The sequence below is a fragment of the Falco biarmicus genome, chromosome 9 (genome assembly GCF_023638135.1).
Source record: "Falco biarmicus isolate bFalBia1 chromosome 9, bFalBia1.pri, whole genome shotgun sequence".
NCBI lineage: Eukaryota > Metazoa > Chordata > Aves > Falconiformes > Falconidae > Falco > Falco biarmicus.
This window is the reverse complement of record NC_079296.1, coordinates 13,906,384-13,929,621: the sequence shown is the minus strand read 5'-3', so window position 1 is coordinate 13,929,621 and position 23,238 is coordinate 13,906,384. Positions and strand designations below refer to the sequence as shown.

The window sequence follows — 23,238 nt, the reverse complement described above, 5'->3', positions numbered from 1 at the left end:
TTTAATAGTGGCAACTTGCTAGCTGCACCTGAACCTTATCTCCAGATGTAGCACAATTACATTAGTTCAACTTCTGCCTACCTCTGTTGAAGACGGAGTGAAAAGAGTAGTAGCTGTGCATCCCTGTTTGTCACCAGTGGGATGCTTCATTTCTGGATACCCTTCCTTTTTTTGCCCAACAAGCTAACATTACAAATTTAAGAGAAGAAAATGTATCTTGTCAAGCATAATTACAAGATCTGTTACCAGGGGCATGAAATCACCTTAACTTACTGATTTTCCAATATTAACACTGTCATTATTTAGCTATCCAAAAAAAGACACAGGATATACACATAGATAAAATCTGTGGAGAGACAACTTGACTGCAGTCATTTGTATGTGACAGCTGATGACACCATGCAATATGCACAGATGAGTGAGAAGGAAGGAAGAAAGAAAGTATTGCTATTGACATTCACAAATAAAATCCTGCCTGTTGAGCAGAATGTGGCTAGCCCTGATCTGAAACATTCGGCTAACATGAAAGAGATGAAAAGCTGAAATGTCATTATAAGGAAAGGTATCTTTTATTAATAATAATAATAAAAAAGCATGTGCAAAGCTGTGGTGGTTTTATATCATTAAAAACAACAGCTAAGTTTCAGCATCCTCAAAAGTAGAGAGAGACTCCTTTTCCTTAAGATAAGTCACTTGGATCATTATCAAACCCAAACGTCATTGTCTTGGTAGTGTTAAAATCCATTCCTTCTCTGGCATGCACATAGTTATAACTGGAAACGGGCATAAAATTGTTACAAACAGGGAATGCTTTTCTAGAAAACAGGTGAGCAGCGTCCATTTCCCCCTGCTACTATGCAACTTTAAAAAGCCGTGCTACCTACTTAGGCTTTTTGCAAAGAGTAACCTGGGTTGCGGAGATTATTTGATTTCTCTAAGTTCCACTTAAATTTCAAATTTCCGTCTATATTCAATGCAGCAAAAGATACATCCTGTCAAACACAAATTACTCCTTACAGATAACTGATATCCAGCATCCCTCTGACAAACGAGGCTGAGAAAACCACAGCAGGTTAACTGAGCTTGCAGGGCACTCTCATCCCGGGGTCATCAGCACTACCAGTTCTACGAATTCTGTTGACTTTTCCATTGCCCATGCCAAGTCCTCTCTACGCTCTCTCAAGGTGGTAACAATCTGTTCATGTTTCTTACAGCACAGGAATCAAACTTCTAAAAGGTGTCTGGAGACAAAGTCAAAGTCCTTGAAGACAGTCTGCTCCTTATGGGTTAGCAGAGCAACCTCCTCTGGAGGAGTAAGGATTGGCTTTTGTGATGTGAACTCTTCATCAAAATTGCTAATGTCGGTGGGATCTCTTAAAGTGGGCACAAAAGGGGGCTTCAGAGTCCTGGCAAACAGGGCATCCCAATCAATTTCCTGTAAGAGATGGAAGTGAACAGGCCAGATTGACAATTATGAAATGTGAAAGCAAGAGGGAGGATTACAGCCTCCCTTCCAGATCATTTGCAACATGTCTTTTTTCTACTAATTCACAAAAAAAAAAAAGGGGGGGGGGGGAGGGCAGAGAGAACTGAAAAAATGCTCAAAACAAACAGCATAACAGCATAGTCTGCGCAGGCCAGGTAGTACAGAGATCCCGTACAGTCTAAGGCTGTTCTTCAAAATACCAAGAAACAAAAGAACAGATCAAACTATACATAGGAGGGACAAAACCAAAAAGTGCAGCTGTGGCCAAGTGGATCTGTGGACTTCCCAGCAATTTCTGCTGATGTCCAAGTTCTCTGCCTCCGGCGCAAAGCCAGCCAGGGGCTATAAGGCCGACAGCTTCTGGCAGACGGGTACTGACAAGGCGGAATGGTGACCCTGCTGCCTGGAGTAGGTGTGTACCCTTGACCCAAAGCAAATGTGTCTCTAACCTCAACTTCTCTTAGGATTCACGTACATCCTGCAAATGCAGGTGCCATCAAATAGACCGACTGGTGGTCACTGTCATCACCAGACAGCATCTTTGACTGGTGCAGTTTGATTTAAGAAGGGATATTTGTTGATGGTTCAAAAGGTAGATATATTTGTACATAGAAGCAGGACAATCAGAAACAACAAACTGGCTCTGGAAACTTACAGGTCCCAGAAAATGTGCTTTATGACACGGGGGATGTAATTTCAAACACAAATTGAAACACATATTCCTGACTAGAGCAATAAGGCGCAACAGAAGCCACCACTAAGATCTCACTGATAACTCATGGAAACATGCCTCAGTACCAACAGAAAGCATATCAATCTCTGCTCTAACATGAGGGGGAGGGGTTAAGTGAGCTCCTACCTTAAAAAAGGCCTGGATTTTAATCTCTTCTGCATCTTTTTCCCCTGCTCCCAGTCTACGCTCTGGACATTTCCGAAGAAGCTGCAGGAAATATCAGTTCAAAATTAAACAACGGGAACAAGGAAGAACAGAAATAATGTTCCAGAGAGAAAAACAAGAAAGGAGATGGACTGACCCCTCAGTATCTTCTCATTCTCACTTTGCAGCAAGGTCATAATCTGCTAGTAATAGCTCAGACCTAGTTCCTTGTAAACAACTTGCCAACATCAATGAGATACCCGCTATAAACCGCATGAAGCATCTCATCTTAATTGTGCACCTGTGACTACTGTGTCACAATTCAAAAAACCAAATCAAGCCATCCCCACTGAATAACTCAGACATTCCTGCCCTTGACTCAACACTTCTCCATTTCAGACTTAGCAGCAACAGACCTCAATAAGAAGTCTGCTTAGTCACCCTTAGACAAAAGAATAACACTTATATAAAGAGAAGTAAAGGAAAAATATGTGTAAATCTTCAGTATTTCCTTAGTATGTGTAGGCAGCTCCAGGTTACGCACATAAATGTTATCGGTCCTAACAGAGTCCCCTCTGGATCCACTCATGCAGTAAACGCAGATTCCTCAGGCTCCCAGAGACCCATCAAACCCATTACCTTACGGATTATAGAAAGTGCCTCAGATGAAAGGAATCGTGGATACCGGACTTCATCGTTGACAATACTGTCAAAGACTTCTTCCTCATCATCTCCAGGGAATGGTGACTGCAATTGTGACATATTATTATTTAATACATATAGCACTCATTCCTTACTATTAAATAGAGATGAGAACAGTGGAGGGCTGTATGGATTAACTAGTATTTGGCAAGCACTATGAATCAGAAAAATGTAATTTAACTACTAATAAATAGTTGTCTACATTCAGCAAAATTTTATCTCAGCTGGTCGGGTGCTATGCTCCTCAAGACTGCTCAGGGAGAACAGTCTTGTTCTTTCTTGGAAACCGACTTTCTTGGAGAAAGATGGCCTTACCTCGCCAACAAGCATCTCATAAATGAGTACGCCCAGTCCCCACCAGTCTACTGCCCGAGTGTAAGAGATGTCGGTCAGGACTTCTGGAGCCAGAAATTCAGGGGTGCCACAGAAGGTGTTTGTGCGGTCTCCAAAACCTATTCCTGTAGGAAAAAACACTTTGGTAAATGTCCAGCACACATTGCCAAATGCATCACACGCAGCCTCACCTTCTGAAAGCCAGAGTTTATCACGATAGTCAAATGCTGCTAATGGGGCAAAGGTTCTCTTCAATGGCTGTAAACGTCAAATAGGAAGTACGAAACCTGAGGCCCCTAACAACTCCAAATAAGAAATACACAGACAATGCTTAAATAAACAGCAAAACCAAGGAAACTCCCTGCAGATTCCATTGTTCATTCACTCAAACACACATTTTGTAGTACCCTATATTCTGGCTCTTTTGAACAAACACGTTGTGAACTCCTTCATAACTTTCCTGAAGATTAAAGGACAAAGTACTCTTTCCAAGTTCATCATGGCCAGAAAGGTGAGGGGGTTTTGTTGTTTGGTTTGTAGGGTTTTTTTGTTTTGCTTTTGGTGGGTTTTGGTTTATTTTTAAGATGGAGATGAATACAAGTTACCCACAACTGTGTCAGCACCTGTATTTGTGAACACATTACTAAATCCCAGATCCTAAACGGGTTCAATTTCAGCTTCACCAAAGTCACTCACCTTCCTTACACAATCCAAAATCTGCAATCTTCACAAATCCTTCTGCGTCTAAAAGAAGATTATCCAATTTCAGGTCCCTGCAGGCAAAGGAGAGGAAAGAAAATGGTAGGTGAAGTCTGAGGATTGCCATCCAACATCTTGCTTTGCAAGAGGCAGAAACTAGACGTTAATGAAGATAATAAAAGCTAAATTGAGTGAAGTCCACATTTGGTTTAAAATCATGTGTTACTTGGAAGATTCCCCTTAATTTATTGATATTTTCCTCTTAATGACAGACTCACAAAGCAGCTTGGAGCTGCGTGGGGCTTATTCATCTGGAAAAAGAGCATCCCACAACAGTGTGACCAATTACTTGACTATCACAGTAAAAAAGAAAGCAGTGACTTACAGGTGACCCCTAGAATGTATTGACAGGTCACAGAGGATTAATCACCTGCAACATGTCAGATGAATAGCTTCTAGATGACTTTCTTTACTGTAAGCACGATGAACAAGCTGATAAAAACAGCCGATGGGGAAAATAAAGACAGACAGAAAGATTAGAAACCCAGCAAGACAGTGAGCTCCAGACACTACAGGACAAACAAACTTTCAAGTTGCTGAACTGTCTTATGCATGATTCCTTGCTGCATTACCTATAAACAATTTTCTTCTCGTGCAAGAACTGGAGCCCCAAGACTACGCAGGCTGTATAAAACCTAAAAGAGAGAAACAGTTATCAGGAAATATATACAAGAATCAAGTTAAAAATTTATAGTGCCTGAAACCAGACTAATTCTAACTCACTGTGCCATATGTTCCGGAAAGATATCTTCATGTATGCGCATCATAAGATCACCACCTGGAGTATATTCCATCACAAAACAAGCATGATGAGGTGTCTGGAAACACGCAAACATGTTCACAAGGAATGGATGATCAGAAGAATTGACCACTTCAAATATTCGCTTCTCACAGTTCAAGCTGCCAGGATTCAAAGAACAAAAACGTCAATGTTAAAACTTGGCAGAAAAGCCTGTTTTGAGAAAGACAGGATGAAGAAGAAAATCTTTACATCTTAAGTTAGAGAAATAAAAACCGAGGGCTAATACAGTATTTATCTTGAATACTTCCAGTGTTTCAGAGTGTTCTTCAGGTGTTATTCTACCAGAAGCTAGAAAGCATCACTGTTACAAGTTCCCTTGTGCCTGACGTTAGTTACCCAAGCCTTAAGGTCACATTTAACCTTAATAGTGCCATGACCAATACAGATCGTACCTACTCACATTTGATTACAGGTGTGTTAGTGTAGCATCTGGAAACAGTACCATCTCTAAACAAAGCTCACCTATCAATTTCATCTCTCCTAATAATATCTTTTTTCTTCAAGGCTTTGATAGCATACAGCTTCCCAGTTGCCTTGTATTGGGCCAGCAGTACCTGAAAGACAACAGAAAAGCTGTACTTCAAACAAATCTATTATTTCCCTATCAGATTGCTTCAACTCCCATTGACAAAATTTCCAACCACTCTAGTCATTCTCAAAACCAAGCTCAAGAGCTCAAGTAACTCCAAAAATGGAGCACTTTTTACTGCTCCTTGTGCTGCAGCAGTCCAGGAGAATGTCAGTGTAAGTTATATTCTCACAAACAGCACTATCACAGCTGGCCCAGTGCTGTTTGTGAGCACCTCAGAGTGCTCACAGCAAGCAACTGCACACAGTTTTTGGGAAGGGAGCTATTCCACTAGTAACCACCATGATAATGAAAGGAATGGTAATTGTGTGCTTTATGAAATGACTTAGCACTCCCAGGATGGTTTTCTCCAGGCTTTGAGGCCACAAATCTTCCAGAGTTTCGACTGTTAACGACAATTATCATCTGCTTGTGTGGTTGGGCTGGGTTTGTGTCACATATCTGCGTTGCAACAAATCTCTTCTGTACTGCAACATTTCTATTCAGACTGAGGCAGAGGCCCATCTTCACAATCACAGTCCTAGTGCCCCCTTCCACAAAGTGTACACTTCTACACTACCTTCCCAAAGTGGCCACGTCCCAACATAGCAATGCAGTGAAAATCCTCAAGCTGAACTGTCCTTTTCCTGCAGACAAAGAAGAATTGCTGAGACAATACCCAAAAGATGCATAAACAGATAACAAAGGAGCATGTATTAGTGTTAGGGGAAGAAGCTCTGTACAGCAAAAGGAAAAGCAAACAGCTGTGTCAACCACACCTTGCCTAAGCTGAAATCCTGAAAAATTAGGCTTGCTGCTGCTGTTCTGCCATGGAAGAAAGGAGCAGCTAACCATAAGGTGAAGAAACTGCTCCCAATGGCAGCAGTCTGACTTCATCTGTACTGGCAACAGGAGCAATAATACTGACTCTGCAAGGCTTACTCTCTCTGTTACTTCCCATAACAGCATCAGTTCCCCTCCACCCCCACCCCTGGAGCAGTAAAATCCAGTTATGCCTACAATCCTTTTGGCAGACTGAAGAGCAATTGTGTTAATCAAACATGAACACGTATATCAAGTGCTAGTAGGACAACAGCGTAAGGAGAACAGAAGTTCTCAAACAGGAATTGGAAACAAAACACAGTGAGACAACAGACATAAGATGTTGCTGGTAAAAAAGTAGCTGAATAAAGAGATGCTATAGAACGTTATGTCAGCCACAAGGTGTTACCAAGGAAACCAAAGCTGCAGAATTGCTTGGAAATAACTAAAAAAATACCAAAACAAAACAACAAAATCAACAAACAACCCACACCCCAAACACTTTGGTCCAGGATCATCTTTAAAAGACAGCAGACACTCCGAACTCTTCCAGTAAATGAAATGAAGGGCTAAGTACCTACTCATGAAGGACTCAACTCCCTCCTCAGCCTTCTCTGAGAGAAGGCAGATAGGTGCCTGACTGTATCCTGACTACGTGGTTTTGAAGATGGGACCCCCTCAAAAGTGATGATAAAATTATGAATGTAATTCTATGATCTGAACTGCAAGATCAGCTTAGATTTTGCTATTTGTGCTTTTTCAGTCAATATTTGTTCAACAGTAGTGTAGTATTTTTTTTTAATTTGGTATCTTTACTGCTGTGTATCTTTGTTACATACAAATTGTGTACATAAAACTGCCATAGACTATCAACAAGTTACTATTTAATGCTTCCCTACATAATGAAAGGTAATGTATCCTGCATATCAATAGAAACAGTATGAGGGATGCCAAAAGTGTTTCTGAAATGTATTACTTAGGATGCAGACACATCTAAATATGCTACACCATAAAACTTCCAACACAAGGAAACACCTGAAGACAATTAAGTCACTTTAGTAAAATGTAAAATCATCTATTACACTGTAGTGTACAGTCTATCAATAGGCTAAGTATTGGGGTTAATAAACAGATAAAGGTGCAGTAGACACTTGGACAAGCAAAATTCAGAGCAGACTTGTCACGGTATTGTCTGCACTCAGCACCAAGAGTTTGCTGCTGAGAAACCAAAGCATACCCGGAGCAGAATTTTAGACTGCATGCTCAAAATTTCAGTGCAGTGCCTCTTTAATCTGTGATCCAAGACAGCCCATGCTGTCTATAGTTACCTTGGAGATGCCAGGATTGGAAATTCTGTCATAGCAGAGCCACAAGACTTCTCAACATGCAGCCTCTTCAGACACTAGGAACAGAAAGAAGATTACAGTGTGTCATCCTCTGGAATCACCAAGTCAGACCTGAACACCCACGGCCAAATTTTCTTCTCTGTCATGATCCAGCATAACCACAGACAAGTTCTTGCAGTTGGTCATCGCCTCTGCTTGGGGCGAAGCAGTTTGAAAGCAGATTGTCTGTGGTCACACAAAACTATTCCCACGTACAATATTTTTTGATACGTTCAAACTCCTGAAAACAAACACTTCTAAAAGTCTAGGATAAAACATTTCCTTTCTAGAAAAAAGGCATCCCATGTCCCCAAAAGACTCACAATGATCAAAGAACGCAGTTTCCTGTGTCACCAAAGCCACATGAGAAAGGGTAACGTGTGGCAGAACACAGGTCATTAACCATTATACTACTCAAAGCAATTTTCCTGCTGCTTCCTGTCAGAAAAGTAGAGCTCTTCTTGGCTTTGCCCAGTTTCTTTAATGACAAAGAATTTCTTCTGGTCCTAAAAGCCTGCTGACCCTCCTTCCTTGCTTTCCTGTGCAGTCATCTGTTCTGTATTCTTGCCCTGAACTTGCAATGCTGACCTACCTCCCATTTTGGTTCTCCAAGAAAAGCAACTTATAATTTAAAAAAAAAAAGAACAAAAAAGAACAAAAAAGAACGGGGAGGGGGGGCGGGAAGAGATATGCAGCACTTTTTGCATGATGAGATGCAACACAAACCACAAATTCTGAATCACTGGAGATCAGCTAGCTAATGAGGCGGCACCTGCCTAAAGTATAGTTAATTTCTCCAGTAATAAATAAGAACTGAGCCTTAAAAGATACCAACCAACAAAGAAAAGCCTCCCTGTTAGCCTAGATGATTACCGGAGAATCTGCAGGAGACAGTGTTGATTCTTTGGAGTTGGCCATCAGAAAAAGGCGTGGAGGCTTGGGTGGAGCTTCATCAGGAACCGTAAGCTTAGCCACAGGAAAGTCGCTGCATTGGTAAGACAAAATTGAAGGAGATTACCACAGCGTATTTAAACGCTTAGCTACCTACCTTTTGAGTGCTACACTATGCTAGTGGTTGGGGTACATGTAACCTCATGAAAGAAGAGCGCATTTTTACCACAACAATCACATTGTGACCTTGCATAGACTTTAGTTACTATATTGGTGAAGACATTTGATGAGGGGGATTCTCTTTCCTTTACAGCACGTCTTTCTGTGTATATAAAATAACTTTTGAAAATCTGCTTTTGGGTGAGGGGTTTTTTTTGTATCACTGCTTGCAACCACTGTCATGGCCACGGATCTTACTGCAGAGGAAAAAGCAAGCTGCTGAAGTTCCCTTGGCTCTGGGACACACTCACTGCTTGTCAGGACAGCAATTCTGAAAATCAGTCTGACCGCTAACACTAAACCAGGGCTAGCCACAGTGTATTGAACACCCCACTTAAAACCACATCATTTCAGGCACCATTGGCTTTTCTTAAAGCCCTGAATTAAGATCCACAGATATTTTTCTCATCAGTATCTTCGTCCACCTTAGTAAGGTGCAACAGAACGTGAAGTTCTATCCTACAATCTGTTCCAGAGTGCTATCCAGCAACACTCAGAATATGACTTACCTACTCAGTTTGGAAACTGAGTCAACGTGACTTTGCAGGGGAACCGGAGAGAAGTCTGTGTGCACAGGATCATGAAGTGGGGGACTCAGGGTGCTCATGGAACTACATGGAGGGAGGAAACTCATCATCAATCGACCCCAAGCAGCAACATTCATGTTCATTTGAGGAGCTCGGAGAAATTCCTTCCCTGGAGGAGTCAGGGTCAAAACACCAGTGAGATGACAACGCACAAACTATAATCTCCTGTACCATTTCATCATTGTTTCCACCCAAACACCTGCGGGTTACTCAAAAAAAGGTAGCCCACCCTAGGGTGAATGGGTTTTTTTCCAGGGAAGAAAGTTTAATAAAGATAATGATGAAACAGACCTACTGTTTCCCCTAAGTTCAGCTCCATAAAATACCGTAACAATACTCAAGTGGTAATTGCATAAAACATTAAAAATTTATTTTATTTTAAATCAGGTTTTCTTCTATTTCAACACTGCATTTTAATCATGCAGCCTGTTCATAGAAAGTTTCTGAAACTGTCTTAAAAGAGTGAAACATTTGGGATGTTTTCATTATTTGTATTATTTCCTGAAGAATATAAACATAAAATCTCATTTATCCCCACTGCCAGGACTTCTCAGTATGTAAAATCCTACCTTACTCAGCTTCACAAAAAGAATTTGCAGGCGAAAAAGATAGTTTGAAAGTATTCCGGTCCCTAAACTATTGATCTGAGATGCTAGCTCTAGAGATTTGACAGATAATCAGTAGCCTGTTCATGCTACAGTCTTCTATAATTCAGAGTTTTCCAGAAAACCTTCCAATACCTGTTCATCAGTAAACACATTGCTAGTTAAATTAGTACAGCTTGAGTCCTGGATCTTGCTAAGAAGTCTGTTAAATGACTAGGAATTATACCTTCATAACAATGTTAATTGTGAATAGAAACACCATGCTGCAGCCAGGCTGCACTTTTTTTGACCAAAGAAACTTTCATGTTCTAATAAAACCTACCTATTTACACACAGTAATTAGCAAGCATTTTAATATTTCACAAACTGAATGGGATAGCAGTGCATGCCAGCCTGCCTGTGCAAACCCCTGCCCTCACCAACACACCTGAGAGAGTAAGTAGCCAGTTCTGTAGCAGCTCACCTTTCTGTTTGGGGAAAATGCGTTTCTGTCGCTGCAGTTTTGGCTTCCTCTCAATGATGGGATTACTGAACATCACCTGTCAGAGAAGCAAAAGGGATTTGTCAGGATTCTTCGTTTATGCTGTGAACAAACTTTCACACATGCCTGCTCCCTCATCAAATTCTCCATTCCCATCTGCATGGTAAGTTAGGAGTCACTCCCATAGACTCCAGACTGCATTATTCTAGCTTCACCCTCTAAATACCTGTTACTTCAACTATGGTTTTAGATGTTTGCATTTTCTGCTACCTGAAATGCAGAAAACCCCCAGAATTAAGACCAATTTGTATCCCAAACAAAGTGAATCTAATTTGTAAAGCCATGCATAAAGAACACATCCATCTGTAGGGTAAAAAAAAGTAATACTCTGTGGTAGAGAAGTAAAAAAACAAAAAAACCGAAAACCCTCACAAAACAAACTCACAAAAATCCAAAGTGGCAAGGAGAGAAGGCAAATTTTGGTCCATAAGGTTAAGATCCTACTTTTGGAAAGATAGCCAGAGGAACTTTCATCCCAACACAAAGGAGAAAGTACTGCGGCTTTTAAGGGATTATCTGGGTGATCTCTTCATTGATGGTACTTCAAACTATTATTAGCCTCAGAAAGATGATTAAATAAGCATACCCAGAGGGAATTTGGATATCGCATTCTAGAGTCTCTGTGATTCAATTCTGACCATTAAGCCATATGTTTAATTAAAGTGTCACTGATGACTCATAATGAAAGCAAATAAAAACCAACGGATTACACAGCACACACACACATATATAATTACAGGAGAGCAGCTGAAGAGTCACCCTGGGCTATGGCATGTGTACATCTATTATATCATGTTGTTCCTTATGTGTGATACTGATGCAAAAGGATTTCGGGTGTCATTCTACCCTTCTAGACTATTGCTCCTTCCATTCCTTGTGTTCTGGGTTGGACAACTGCTTGTAGGGCAGGCACCCTAAACAGACAAGAGTTCTCTCAAAAAGAAACAAAGCTTACATTTATACCTCTGCAAAAAGCATTCCTTGGGGTTCGAGTGAGAGACACATCCCGTGGCGTTCATTATCAAGGAAATCATCCAAACGTAAAAACTTCACCGCACATAGTTCTCTCCAGTCTCTCCAATAAATTGCAATTTCTAGCTCACGAGACTGGTGGGATGGGGGAGTGGTGGGGGAGAAAAAAAAAAAAACAGAAGAGTTACATACTGCCCCATGCTCTGGAAATGGCATGCACATGCTGTTGTAAAAATAAAAAAATCAGTAAACTAAATAGTGTGCCTAAGAAACTTCTTTAATCCTTCTGTTCCCTGCTTTCTCTGATGTTTTCAGCTCTTCTTAGCCACGGACCCTCTTGGAGATGGCTGTCTTGGCTCTCCGTTTCAGAAATTCCTGACAGCCACTTTGCTGGTAAGATGAAATAAAACTGCTCAGATAAGAAGAGCAGGACAACAGATGCTGTTCAGGCTCTGCCAGAGATGCACTGCCTTCAGGAGAAGGCTAAGATAACTGACACATAAAAGGACATAGGGACAGCAGCAATATAGAGTTGAATCAAGTGGAATGGCAGCTAAATGAGCAAATCAGGTAAGTTGAAATGGAAACCCAAACACAACACAGGGAACCTGGGGCAGACTTACCCGGTCTAGCTCAATGACAAAGCTCTGGTCCCATGCCTGGTTATTAACCAGTCCCCAGTTTGTTTGGCCAACCACTTTATTGTCCACTTTGAGCACAGCAAGTACCTCATCTGGACAAAGGAGAAAACATAGATTACAATCTCTTACCAAAGAAAATCTCTCATGATGCAAGTGAATATCCCAACCAAATGTAATTTCCAGGAGAGTACTAGGACCACCAGGTATAACACAATTTATTCTCTCTCTTCAGTTTTGCAGAAACCAGGTTTCTTATAATGACACTCATACCAGGCTAACCTAGTACCGTGACAAGAAGCCCCCATGCTCCCACATGCCACTCACAATTCAAGAGGGAGTGCCCCCATACTCACTACATGGCTCTTCGCTCCGCAGGTACTTTCCTGCAACACTACGACCATGGATACCCAAGCCAACTCGTGTTCGTGAAAGGGACCTCAAATCACTCGGGCTGCCACAGATGGGAGAAGAACTAGTCATTCGGGAACGTCCTGGAACATTTTCCAATAGATCCTGACACCCCATCAGTCTCACTTCCAGTGTTCCTGAGGAATTTTAGGACAGTAAGAATATTATTATGTAAACAATAAAGTGATTCCAGTCAGCCTGTCCTCACAGGGGTCCAATAATTTCTTAGATTCGTGATTTCTTGGTTAATAGCTCAAATCTACCCCAGATTAACAGGCTGCAAATCCATACAAACAGAAAGCTCTGGCTAGCCTAGAAGACATAAATCCAGTTCCTAGAAAACCAAACGTTCATATAACAAGAAGCATTACAAAGAGAACAAATGCAACTCATCTCTCCCTCTGTCCTCCTCACAACAACATGCTGTGCAGGATTCACATACCTGTAAGGGCTGTAGATTTGATGACTGAAGTAGGTTGGATGCCACCATGCTGAGCTCCCAGGGAGGAAGTATTTATTAGTTCCTGCTTGATGAGTGCTCTTTTTGGATGATCGGGAGAAAGCTCACTAAGTTGATGTTCCAAGGACAAACGCAGCAGGTCAATCTTCTGAGATGATTCTTGCAAACGACCCTGAGCCTAGCAATATGAAGTAGAATGGAAAGCAGGCAGAAATTTTCAATGTACAGCCCCAGTCCAGGTACTATTAATCCATTATGAACTACTAGAGTAAGTTCAGAAATGGCCAGATAACATCTTACTAATAAAGGAACAAGGCATAATATTTTCCCATAGATACTAAATACCCCATCAGTGTCACTTCTGACCTTCCTGAGAAATTTCACCAAAGCGAGGAATGTTATCCCTAGAAGGGAAAGTGAACCCAATCAGTCTGTCCTCACACATGGACAGGAACTTTCCAAAATAATAACTCTTGGTTAACTACTCAGTCATGCTAAATCACTAACACTGAGTCATGAAACCATCCTCTTGAGAGGATGAGAGAGGAAAGCCCGAGCAAGTGTTTACCTCAGCCAAAAACTTGCGATCCTGTACCCGATTCCCTCCTAGGATCTTCAGCACATTTTTTGCCCCCTCAGCTACAGCAGCTTCAATGCGCAGGTGATGTCTCAGCTCCTCAATACGCAGCTCCAAAGCACTGATGGTGGTCCCCATCCTCACTACCCATTTGGAAGATAAAATATGGCGAGGATGAAAACTGAGTGAGTATCGTGGATCTCAGGGCTTCGGCTGTATCTGTTCAGGGTGGTATCAGTTACTTAAAACACCTTACCTGCTGGATCCACTGTATCTTCCATCCCTCCTGTTGACTGAGATACTTTCACAATGTGCATGCGGATTATTTCAATCTTTGTCTTGCTGTCCTGAAGCATCTGCTGAGCTGTAGCCAGCAGCTTCCGCTCCTGCCAAAAGCAAAGCATAGGCAGAGAGAGAACCATGCTCATTAAAAATGGATTATGATGAAGTATTCACATATGATGTGACGAGATGGTAGCTAAAAGAAGGGTCATAAATGATTCTGAAATGGCATACGTAAGCAGTTATGTAAAGGAGACATCGCTGAGGATCAAGGACTTTTATACTATCTCCATTTGTAGAGGGAAAGGACAGGTCAAGGACATGTCCAGTTAATACCAAACCTTGAGCCTTGTGGTTCACTGGTTAACTGTGCTTACAGTGTTTTGTGAGCAGAGGTTCTGAACGCATAAAAACATCACAACCTTTTACACTGCTGGTCTTACTGAATTAGGCTTCATAGTAAGCTTGGATATTTTTTTTTAATTATTATTATCCTTTGACTTTTAAATAGGACAATGCCAAACTCAAAACATGGGATGCATATGAAACCAGTAAACCTCTGAAAATTTTTCTCAGGTAAAGAGATACCACATGCTGTGCTCTATTCTAAACAATCTAGTGATATCAAAACATCATGTCAACTCAAGTGCACAATACCAATGCTTTTTAAATGTTCCTCAAGTCAGTGACCAAATGTACCTCTTATACCACTCTTACTAACTTCCCAGGCTTGGAACAGTTTTTCTAGAGATAGCAGTCCTACCATGTCACTTCCTATGAGATGCTTTTCTCTGGCTCAAATCTGCCTCTAGTCTAGAGTCACTATGAGCACTGAGGTCAGATGCCTCTATGCTGGCACTCAGCCAGCTTAAGTTAAGCACCTAGACCAAAGAAGTAATGTAGAATCTGTAGCTGGTAGGGAGAGGTGGATCCTTCCAAAGGGTTGTTCATCTGTTCAAGAATGATAACACAAGCTACTCTCTAGGTACCTAGCACTTTCCACTGAGACTACATAAGACTACATGAAAATACATGGCTAAATTAAAACAGGATGTTTCCCAACTCTGTCATTAATACTACTAAGCAACACTCAAGAGCAGAAGCACAATCAGCATTTGCCATGTAAGAACTGCCAAAAGGATCAAAACTGCTAGACTATGCCCGTCTGTACGGTCTGATAGCTCCCGTCTCACAGTGATCACCACCACATGCTTCAGAAAAAGGCACAGGCAAAAAAAGGGCCAAAGTGGAACAAACTACACTTTCAGAAAAGCCTTTCTCACAGCATCCAGTAAATACAGACTGGATTAAGCTCTTGGCAAATGAAACATCTGCCATCCAATTCCTTTCTGATTCCTGCTAAATTCTTGAAATCTGTAACATGTTGCAGGAAGTCTAACGCACAAGTGCAGTATTGGTTGCCCTGCACAGTAACATGACATGCTGTCTCTATGCTGAGAACCAAAATGCAGAGCTAGGATTCAGTCAAGCAAGCTTCACAAATTAATTTCTTTCACACACCAATTATTAGAGAGGTTTTGTGTATGGACTTTAATTACAGGTTTTGATCCAGGAATCCAAGTTCCCAAATGGTCGCTTATTTCTGCTTACCTTGGACGTTGAATACATTTGGATCATGTTCTCAGCTCCTTGTTTCACTTTCATTTCAACATGCAGCTGCTTTTTCAGAGCTTCAACCTTCCTTGCCATGGGGTCCAGGTTTCTTTCCCAGAGACAAGAATCTGGAGATACAGATCCATCTGCACAAACAATGCAATCAATACCGTTAGTCATCTCTTCTGGTGTCACTTCACTGGGTTATAAACGGGTGACTCTATAAAAGAAGATTAGGCTATAAAATAAGGTTAAAAAAAAGGTCTTGTCTACAAAACTGACTGCAAAACACCATTTCAAATGAAGCTCAAGCTCATATCCGTAAATATTTCTTAGTTTATCAATGAACCCGTCCTAACAAGCACTCTTCCAATTTTATACTCACTCATTCTGTAGGACATTTGGATGTTCAACTGTCCAGAAACTCTATTCAAATCTCTTCAGTTCTGCCTACAGCCCAACCCTGAATATTGCCCGTGCTCAGCACTCTCAGCTGGTCCTCTCTCTATGCTCATCCCTCATGTTGCCTCCTTTCACCTTTACTGCCTCATTCTCAACCTTTTACTGCACAGATCATTTCAGCTAAATACCAGCGGAAGAAACTCCTTCTACTTGTAAGCCCTCTTGTAAGATATATCAATTCAATATACATAAATATTGAAGCACTATAACAGAATTTTCCTGTCAGTCATGATCCAAGACCTACCTGCCTTACTCTCCTCTTTGTCTGTTATTACAATCCTTGCGTTAAGCTCCTGAAGTTCCCAATGTAGTTGCTCCAGTTTTCGGTTGGAAGCTTTCAGCACATGCTCTATATGAGCAAGATTCTTTCTGTCTGTTGTCGCTTTACGCAGGTTTTCTGCTCCCTCTTTAATCTTCAGTTCCTTCTGTATAGCGCGGCGAAGTAGTTCCTTCTCACCCTCCAGTTTTTGCTGGAAGCTTGGATCCATTAAGTTCACACCATTGCCCAGCTGCAAGAGACAGCTGCCCTGTAATCAAGCAGCGTTGGGCAAGAGGATTTCAGAGATAACACGGTTCAACCATTCACACGATATAGCAATACCTTCATTCCACTCCATTTCATTTAGAAACTGGTTCACACATATTCTAAAGCCAATCTTTTCACCAAAGTTTCAAGACCAGACCAACATTTAAATTGCAGAGGACAGAACACAACTTTGATCCTGACATGCCTTAGTTTGGTTTTAAACCATAATGGTGAAAAACCTTCATCTTACTTGTCTCCTTGATATTTAATATCTACACAAATCTTTGTTCTTCAAGTATCAAAGCCCAGCTAGTATTTTCCCTTGTTCTGATTAGCATTAACTTTTACTAGTACGATGTTGTAGATACAGATTTTTAGCTGAATATGTCTTGGTGCTGACTGCTCAAAGACACGTCTCAACTAACCTGTCAGAGCTTTTTAGGAATGTCATAAGCATGCATTAACTCTCAGCTGTTAGCCCTGAAGAAGAAAAATGTAAAACCTACAGCTGTTTCTACAAATGAACAAGCAAACAAGTAATCTTAACGTCCTTCAGTATCCAAAAAGGTAAGCAGGCTGTTGTCTCAATTTCTGTTCTGCTTGTGATTTACAGGCAGTAATGCCACTTTAAAACACTGATTATTTTGAGTTGCATTAGCAGCATTCAAGCTTGCTCTGGGCTTTGTTTTACATAATTTTCAATACTACTAGTTCTACTCATATATGCCTCATCAACAGCTCTGGACAGAGATGCTCTGTTTGCAGACTCAGGACATACGCAGTATAGGCAGCAGCAGTATATTTCACTGACCAAATAAGCACTGGACTCGGAGAGGAGCTGCAAAAGCTTTATCCATGAGAATGCTACACCTAACACCCTAAGACAGGGGTCCTCAGTCTTTTTAACCAGGGGGCCGGCGCGGATGCAGTGGCAGGCAGTCATCTGTGGCTGCTTGGTTTCCCCCCCAACCCCCGGCGGGGAGGGGGGGGGGGGGGGGCGGGGCGGGTCTGTAAGTACCAGGGGCTGGATTGAGGACCCTAGGGGGTCGTATCCGGCCCGCGGGCCATAGTTTGAGGACCCCTGCCCTAAGAGATCCAAGCAAGAGGTTCTGTTTCTCTCTTCAGCAGGAAGAGTGGCTTTAAGGCATTTAAAGCAACTAATGTATTAATAAACTAACATAAATAACTCGCCATACCCCTGCTTACATGCAAAAGAAATGGTCACACAGTCAAGCTCCACTACACTAACCAACTTAATGTCACACAGCGTGTCAGTGACTAAAGACAGAACTCGGGAATCCTGACTTGCTTTCACACTCTTTAATCAGTTGACCACATTTCCAACAATAAACCACACTGGTTTTGGGTTACTTGTGTACATTACTGCACTTTAACAGTGTGCTGCGCATACAAAGCCTACGCTGCTCACACAGGAACAAGTATTTAACCAAAGACCCAACCAACCATTCTTGATCAGTTTTTGCTATGATTTCAGTCTAACAACAAAATAACTGAAGAAGAAGGAAAATGAAATAATCTGTTTTAAAGTTGGCCTAAAACCAGGCTGGGCCTGCAACAGATACACCATAGCCAAAACAGGAGTTGTTCATACTGGTAACAAAACAAAAAGATTCAGTTTAACATCCTGGTTCTAGGAAGTTCTCGCCCAATTAGTAAAGCCAGGAACTAAGCCAGAGCTTTGAAAAACATCCAAAGTTTTGTGAGGAAGAGCTTGAATCATGGAGTTCCTGAGTCACAGGCAACTTTTACCAGCTGTAAGTTGGAAAATCAGAAAGCTCTTTATCCAGTCTGTATCAAGTGACTGGAAGGAATTCATTGGTCGCAATTCTCATTTAAATAATTAGAAAAAGCATACATATTTATTTTCTATCCAAACTAAGCAAACGGGTGTAAGCAATCCATCCCCTAGACCAGCTCAGAAAAACGGAATGAGCAGTGGTACAAAAGTCATACAGATAAAGGGTGCTGAATATGGAGACCTGGGTATCGATTCAGAGAACAAGTATCGTCTGAGCAGTTCTCAGATCAATTGTCCTCCAGATCACGCTGCCAAAAGCTAGTCTGAATACCAGTTAATGCACCATGCTAATTTTCTAAATATATTTAGAACGCAAGCATGGCATGTTTTACTGGGTCCTTCTTCCCCTGTATGGATCAGAGTGCCCTAACACTGGCACTGCTTGCACCAGGAAGATAAACATTCTATTATCGAGGAGGATGTGAAAGCTGAACCCGCATTTGGGTTGATCCATTTCGCATTCTCAGGAATCCGAGCTGTGTCAGGACGCTGGCAGGGCCCGTGCCGCTGCTGCTCCGGGCTCCCTGGGAGGGTCAGCCCGTCAGGGTGCATCTCCAGCGCAACCCCGAAACACGTCTGCAGCTTGCAGAGAAACACCCAGAGCAGCCTGCTTTTGGTACTCGTAGCGGGGCTGCCGGAGCTCACCCAGCGCTTGCGCCAGACCGGTGCCGTGCCCCAGCGCCTGGCCTGCTCCGGAACGGGCGCGAACGGCAGCGGTGCCCGGGCCGCGCTGGGTGGGCGCGGGGCAGCCCGGGGACACCCCACCCCCGGGCCACAGCGCGGCGCCCGGCTCCCCGCGCAGCCGGGGCAGCCCCGGCCCCAGCCCGGCCGCCGGCGCCGCCGTGATCTGTCGGTTCCAGGAGCCGGAGGCGGCGGCCGCCCTCCCCGCCGACTCCCCAGGGCGCCTCGGCACGTCCCCCGCAGCAGCACCGCGCTGCAGCGGCGAGGCGGCGCCCCGGCGGCCCTGCGCGCTCCCCACGGGAGGAGGGAACGGCCGCGGCACCCGTTCCACAAAGGGCCGTTTCTCCCAGCACAGAGGCTGCCCGCCCGCCCGCCCCCGGCTGCCCCGCGCCAGCCGCAGCAGCCGCCTCGCCCCCCGCACCTCCTCGATGCCCAGAGCGGGTTCGCTCAGCGGGCACCAAGCCTGGCCCGGCCCCCGGCTCCCTGAGGCGAGGAGCGGCAGGCAGCTTTAGGGGACCCCACCTGCCTCGCGCAGCCTCCCCCGCCGCCCCGGGCCGCGGCCACAGCGAGCGGCGGCCCCACTCCCCTCCCCGGGGCCGCGGGCTCCTGGCGGAGCGGGGCGCCGCGCCCTCCCGGCAGGACGATAGACGGGGCCCCTCCGCCCCTGCGAGCCCCCTCGCCTGAAGCCAGGCGCTCCCCGCCCGCCCCGCTGCCGCCCCTCTGAGCCCTGGGCGCGGCACTCACCTGCGGGGTCCCCGACGCCATTGCTGCGGCCGGCGCCGCCAGCAACCGGCACTTTTTTCAAACTTCAGCCTTCCCGGGCAGCGGCCTGCCGCCGCCAGCGCCCTCTCGCGGGGTGCGGGCCCGGCGGGCGGCCCTCGGGGCGCGGGGCGCGCCCCTTCCCCGCACGGCGCCCAGACCTGCTCCGCGGGTCCGGGCCAGCCGCGGCTCCCGCCCCTGCCGGGAGGCTGTCCCGCTCCCTCCGCCCGCCCTGAGGGGAAATGCGCAGCTGGGACCCGGCCGGCATGGCGGCGGGAAGCGGAGCGGCGCGACAGGCCGGACGCTGAGGAGACTGAGGTACCTCCCGCGCCCCAGCGCGGACACGGCCCTCCGCGTCGGGCCGCTGGGGAGAGGCGTGGCCGCGGGGGGCCGTGCGCCGGGTCGGGGCTCGGTAACTCGGCCCCGCGCGGTTCCCGACGCCTCCGGGTGCCGTGAGGAAAAGCCCCCGCCCGGGCCCAGCGCGCTGCGCCGCGTCCGTCGAGCGGTTTCCAGCTCCCCGGAGTGACTCGTTACCGGCGTGTGTTGGCGGGGGAACGTGCAAAGCGCAGCTCCGCCTCAGGCAGGATGCTTCCCGGCGGGGCCGGGGCCGTTCCCAGGGCCGGTGCTGGAGCGACTGTGTCTGCAGAACTGTCCCCTGCGTGCAGGACCTGGGCCTCCAGCTGGGCACCCAGGTGAGAGGGGCCCTGGCGAGGCGGCAGGACCCCCAGGTGCCGGCGTGCCGGGCAGGGCTGACGTGGCGTGTCGTAGGCCCGGCTGAAACCGACGGAAAGCATGCTCACCGCCTTCGGGGGGTAGAGACCCCCGCTGGCAAGATCCCTTCCCAGCAGTACCATGTACTACTGTTACTGCACTGGTACGTACGCCTTTCCAGTCTGCACAGCTTTGAGTCGGGAGGCATCCGGAGGTGATAGTATTCCCATGTACAAATCTAGACATATACTAATAAACAGATTTTTTTCCTTTTATTTAATTAGAACAGGCTTTTTTAGTGTAAGCATTTTGTAAACAATCTGCAGCTGAATAATTAGTAAAAGGAAATCATCAGAAAATGTGAAATTTAAATCTAGCTTAAAGGAGTTGAATTAATGAAGTCTTAAACGTCTACAGAAGCTTTGACCATGCTCCTGTTGTTAATACAGCAAGTGCTTTAGGTTAATATAAACCCTTCTGGCACCTGTTGCTGTTTGTAGCATGGTCCAGGCTCTGTTTAGTATTTAAGGAATTACTTTAGGCTGTTCATTCAGTGGAAATGCTGGAAAGGGAAGTGGAGCTGGCAGGCGTGGCGTGAGTCTCGGTGGAGAGGGGCACTGCCGGGCGCTGTCCCAGCGGACGGGCCCAGGGCTGTGCCTTGCTTGGGCAGCTGGAGGCAGGTGCGGTGGGAGCTCTCGCTGGGGTGGTGGCTGCACTTGGGGTTCACGCAGGGCCTTTCCTTCAGGTCTCATGCCCTCCGGGGAGGGCTGGAGGTGATTTGGGGAGCCTGAGGAGCTGGAGCCGTTAGCCAAGGGCCACTTGGCTGGGTGAACTCCCCAGCCTCGAGGGATGGGGCCAGTCAGTGGCTGGCCCTCTGAGCCACAGTGATCCCGGAGGTGAGGACTCGATGTCCCTGGCTACCCAGCATCCCAGCCAGGGCCTCAGCCCATCCCCACGGTCCCTGGCAAATCCTGCGGATGGAGGGGGCCGGTGCGTGGGATCTGCAGTTCCTGCCCACTCATCAGCCTCTGTCCCACGGGAAGCTGAGTGTCACAGCCGGGAGCACAGCATGCCTGTCCGGCCCTTCCAGGATCCCGTGGGGCACGGCCCTCCGGCTGCCGGGCTGCCGGGGATGCTCGCGGGCCCGGGGCCAGGCCTCCCGCTGCGGCTCCTGCCGGGACGGTGCCACCGGCGGGAAGGGGGGCGGGGGCTCGACCCGCGGGGGCTACACCGGGGCCCAGCTGTGTGGGCTCCTTCGGGCGCCTCCCGGGGGTGCCTCGGGAGCCAGGCACGCACTGCTGCGGTACCGGCAGCCCCGTCCTCCGCCGGGCCCCGGGGGAGGGGGCACGGGAAGCCACTAGCAGCTTTGCCCGCGGCGCTGGAAGCGGGGGCGCGGCGCGGGGGACGGGCGCCCCCCTTCCCCCTCGGCTGGCTCTCCCGTTCTAGGCCGCCCGGGGAGCCGGCCCGGCCGTGCGCGGATCCCGCCTGCGTCGCCGCGCAGTGAGGGCACCTGCGGGCACGGGGCCGCGCCCTCTGCTAGCACACACTCACTCGGAGGCGGCGAAGTCTTAGAAGTTTCCATTTTTATCTCGAGAGGCAGGGCAAGAGATTAAGCATGAATCTGTTCCCCGGAGGGAGCGTCTTGTTCCAGTCACCGGTGACCACCCCGTCGCTCCTGTCGCACCGGCCACCCGCCATCCGCGCGAATCGGCCTCGCCCCTGAAAGGCACTGCCGAGGTTGGGACTAGTAACTGGTTCTTTCGAAAAAGACTCTTAGAAATGGTGACATCAAGTAACAGTTAAAGGTACTTTAATTCCTTCAAAGAGAAGGATATCTTGAAGGTACATCAGAGAAATTATTTCATTGATTTCAGTCTCTTAAAAAAAAAAAAAGAAGCATGGCTTCAAAATTCAGGAACAGTATCCAATAAACAAAGTACTGCGGTTACGCACCTGTTTGAGTGTGGTACAAAGAAGCTTACAGATTCAGATGAATGGCATAAATGACTGAGAAATCGATTCAGATAATGCTTGTTTACAAGGACAAAACCTATATTGACAAGTATGAATAAGCACACAGATCTGTTAAAAAAAACCCACCAAACCTTTCTAACTATTTACAGACACAGATGTATTTGCTTTCCTTTGGCACTAGAAATTACAGACAAAATATTCCATTTTATAGCCATTAAACTTCAAACTCAAAATAAAAATAACCTTTTAGGTTGTACAGCCCCAGCACAGTAGCTTCACCTTATTAAATTACTGCAAACTCTGTATTCTAACCCTAGAAACTCAGACCACAAAGCCTGAATTCAGCTTCCACCTGTGACAAATTTCACTTGGCAGGATTAATTGGATGTGAGGAGCTCAACAGCAGTGGGGACTTAATGACAGATACATATATTTAATAAAAATTAATCTCCTGTTCTTATCCAAGGTGGACATTATCTTTATATGCTCTTTATATGCATATACAAAGTAAAAATGGACACCCGTTACATATATTCAGCCAAATTACATTAAGTGAACAGAGCACGTGATGGCCATCTGTAGTACTTCTCCAGCATTGCAGAGAAATGTGTTAATCCCTACTCATTTCCATTGCTAGGAAAAAAAAATTACACTTAACAAATATGGTTTATCCTTTTACCATGTTAGTTTACTCTCAGCTGTTGCCAGCAGTAAACCCTTAAGTTTCACAGGAAATTCAGTATTATCAGTACAGTAGCAAGTGTTTTGGCACCCT

General features: G+C 45.4%; 1 protein-coding gene and 1 long non-coding RNA gene across 3 annotated transcripts; one reads left to right on the top strand and one right to left on the bottom strand.

The window, feature by feature from the left end:
- Nucleotides 1-547: 547 nt before the first annotated feature.
- Nucleotides 548-21,238, bottom strand: PKN3 (protein kinase N3). Of its 2 annotated transcripts, none has more exons than XM_056352488.1 (22): nt 19,764-21,238; nt 16,238-16,520; nt 15,529-15,677; nt 13,892-14,021; nt 13,627-13,778; nt 13,041-13,236; nt 12,544-12,735; nt 12,173-12,282; nt 11,541-11,684; nt 10,500-10,575; nt 9,354-9,540; nt 8,608-8,719; nt 7,678-7,751; nt 6,108-6,174; nt 5,422-5,513; nt 4,881-5,057; nt 4,730-4,792; nt 4,095-4,171; nt 3,381-3,523; nt 3,003-3,110; nt 2,346-2,426; nt 548-1,435 (listed from the first exon to the last, which is right to left on the bottom strand). In XM_056352488.1, exons 1-22 carry the CDS (start codon nt 19,782-19,784, stop codon nt 1,223-1,225), a joined length of 2,847 nt encoding a protein of 948 aa, XP_056208463.1. In that variant the 5' UTR covers nt 19,785-21,238; the 3' UTR covers nt 548-1,222. The 2 variants fall into 2 exon arrangements, with proteins under 2 accessions (XP_056208463.1, XP_056208464.1); XM_056352489.1 differs by having other exon boundaries at nt 16,238-16,502.
- Nucleotides 20,337-22,609, top strand: LOC130155362 (uncharacterized). The gene is made up of 2 exons (XR_008824040.1): nt 20,337-20,470; nt 21,235-22,609. It is a non-coding gene; the product is annotated as an uncharacterized LOC130155362 (long non-coding RNA).
- Nucleotides 22,610-23,238: the final 629 nt, after the last annotated feature.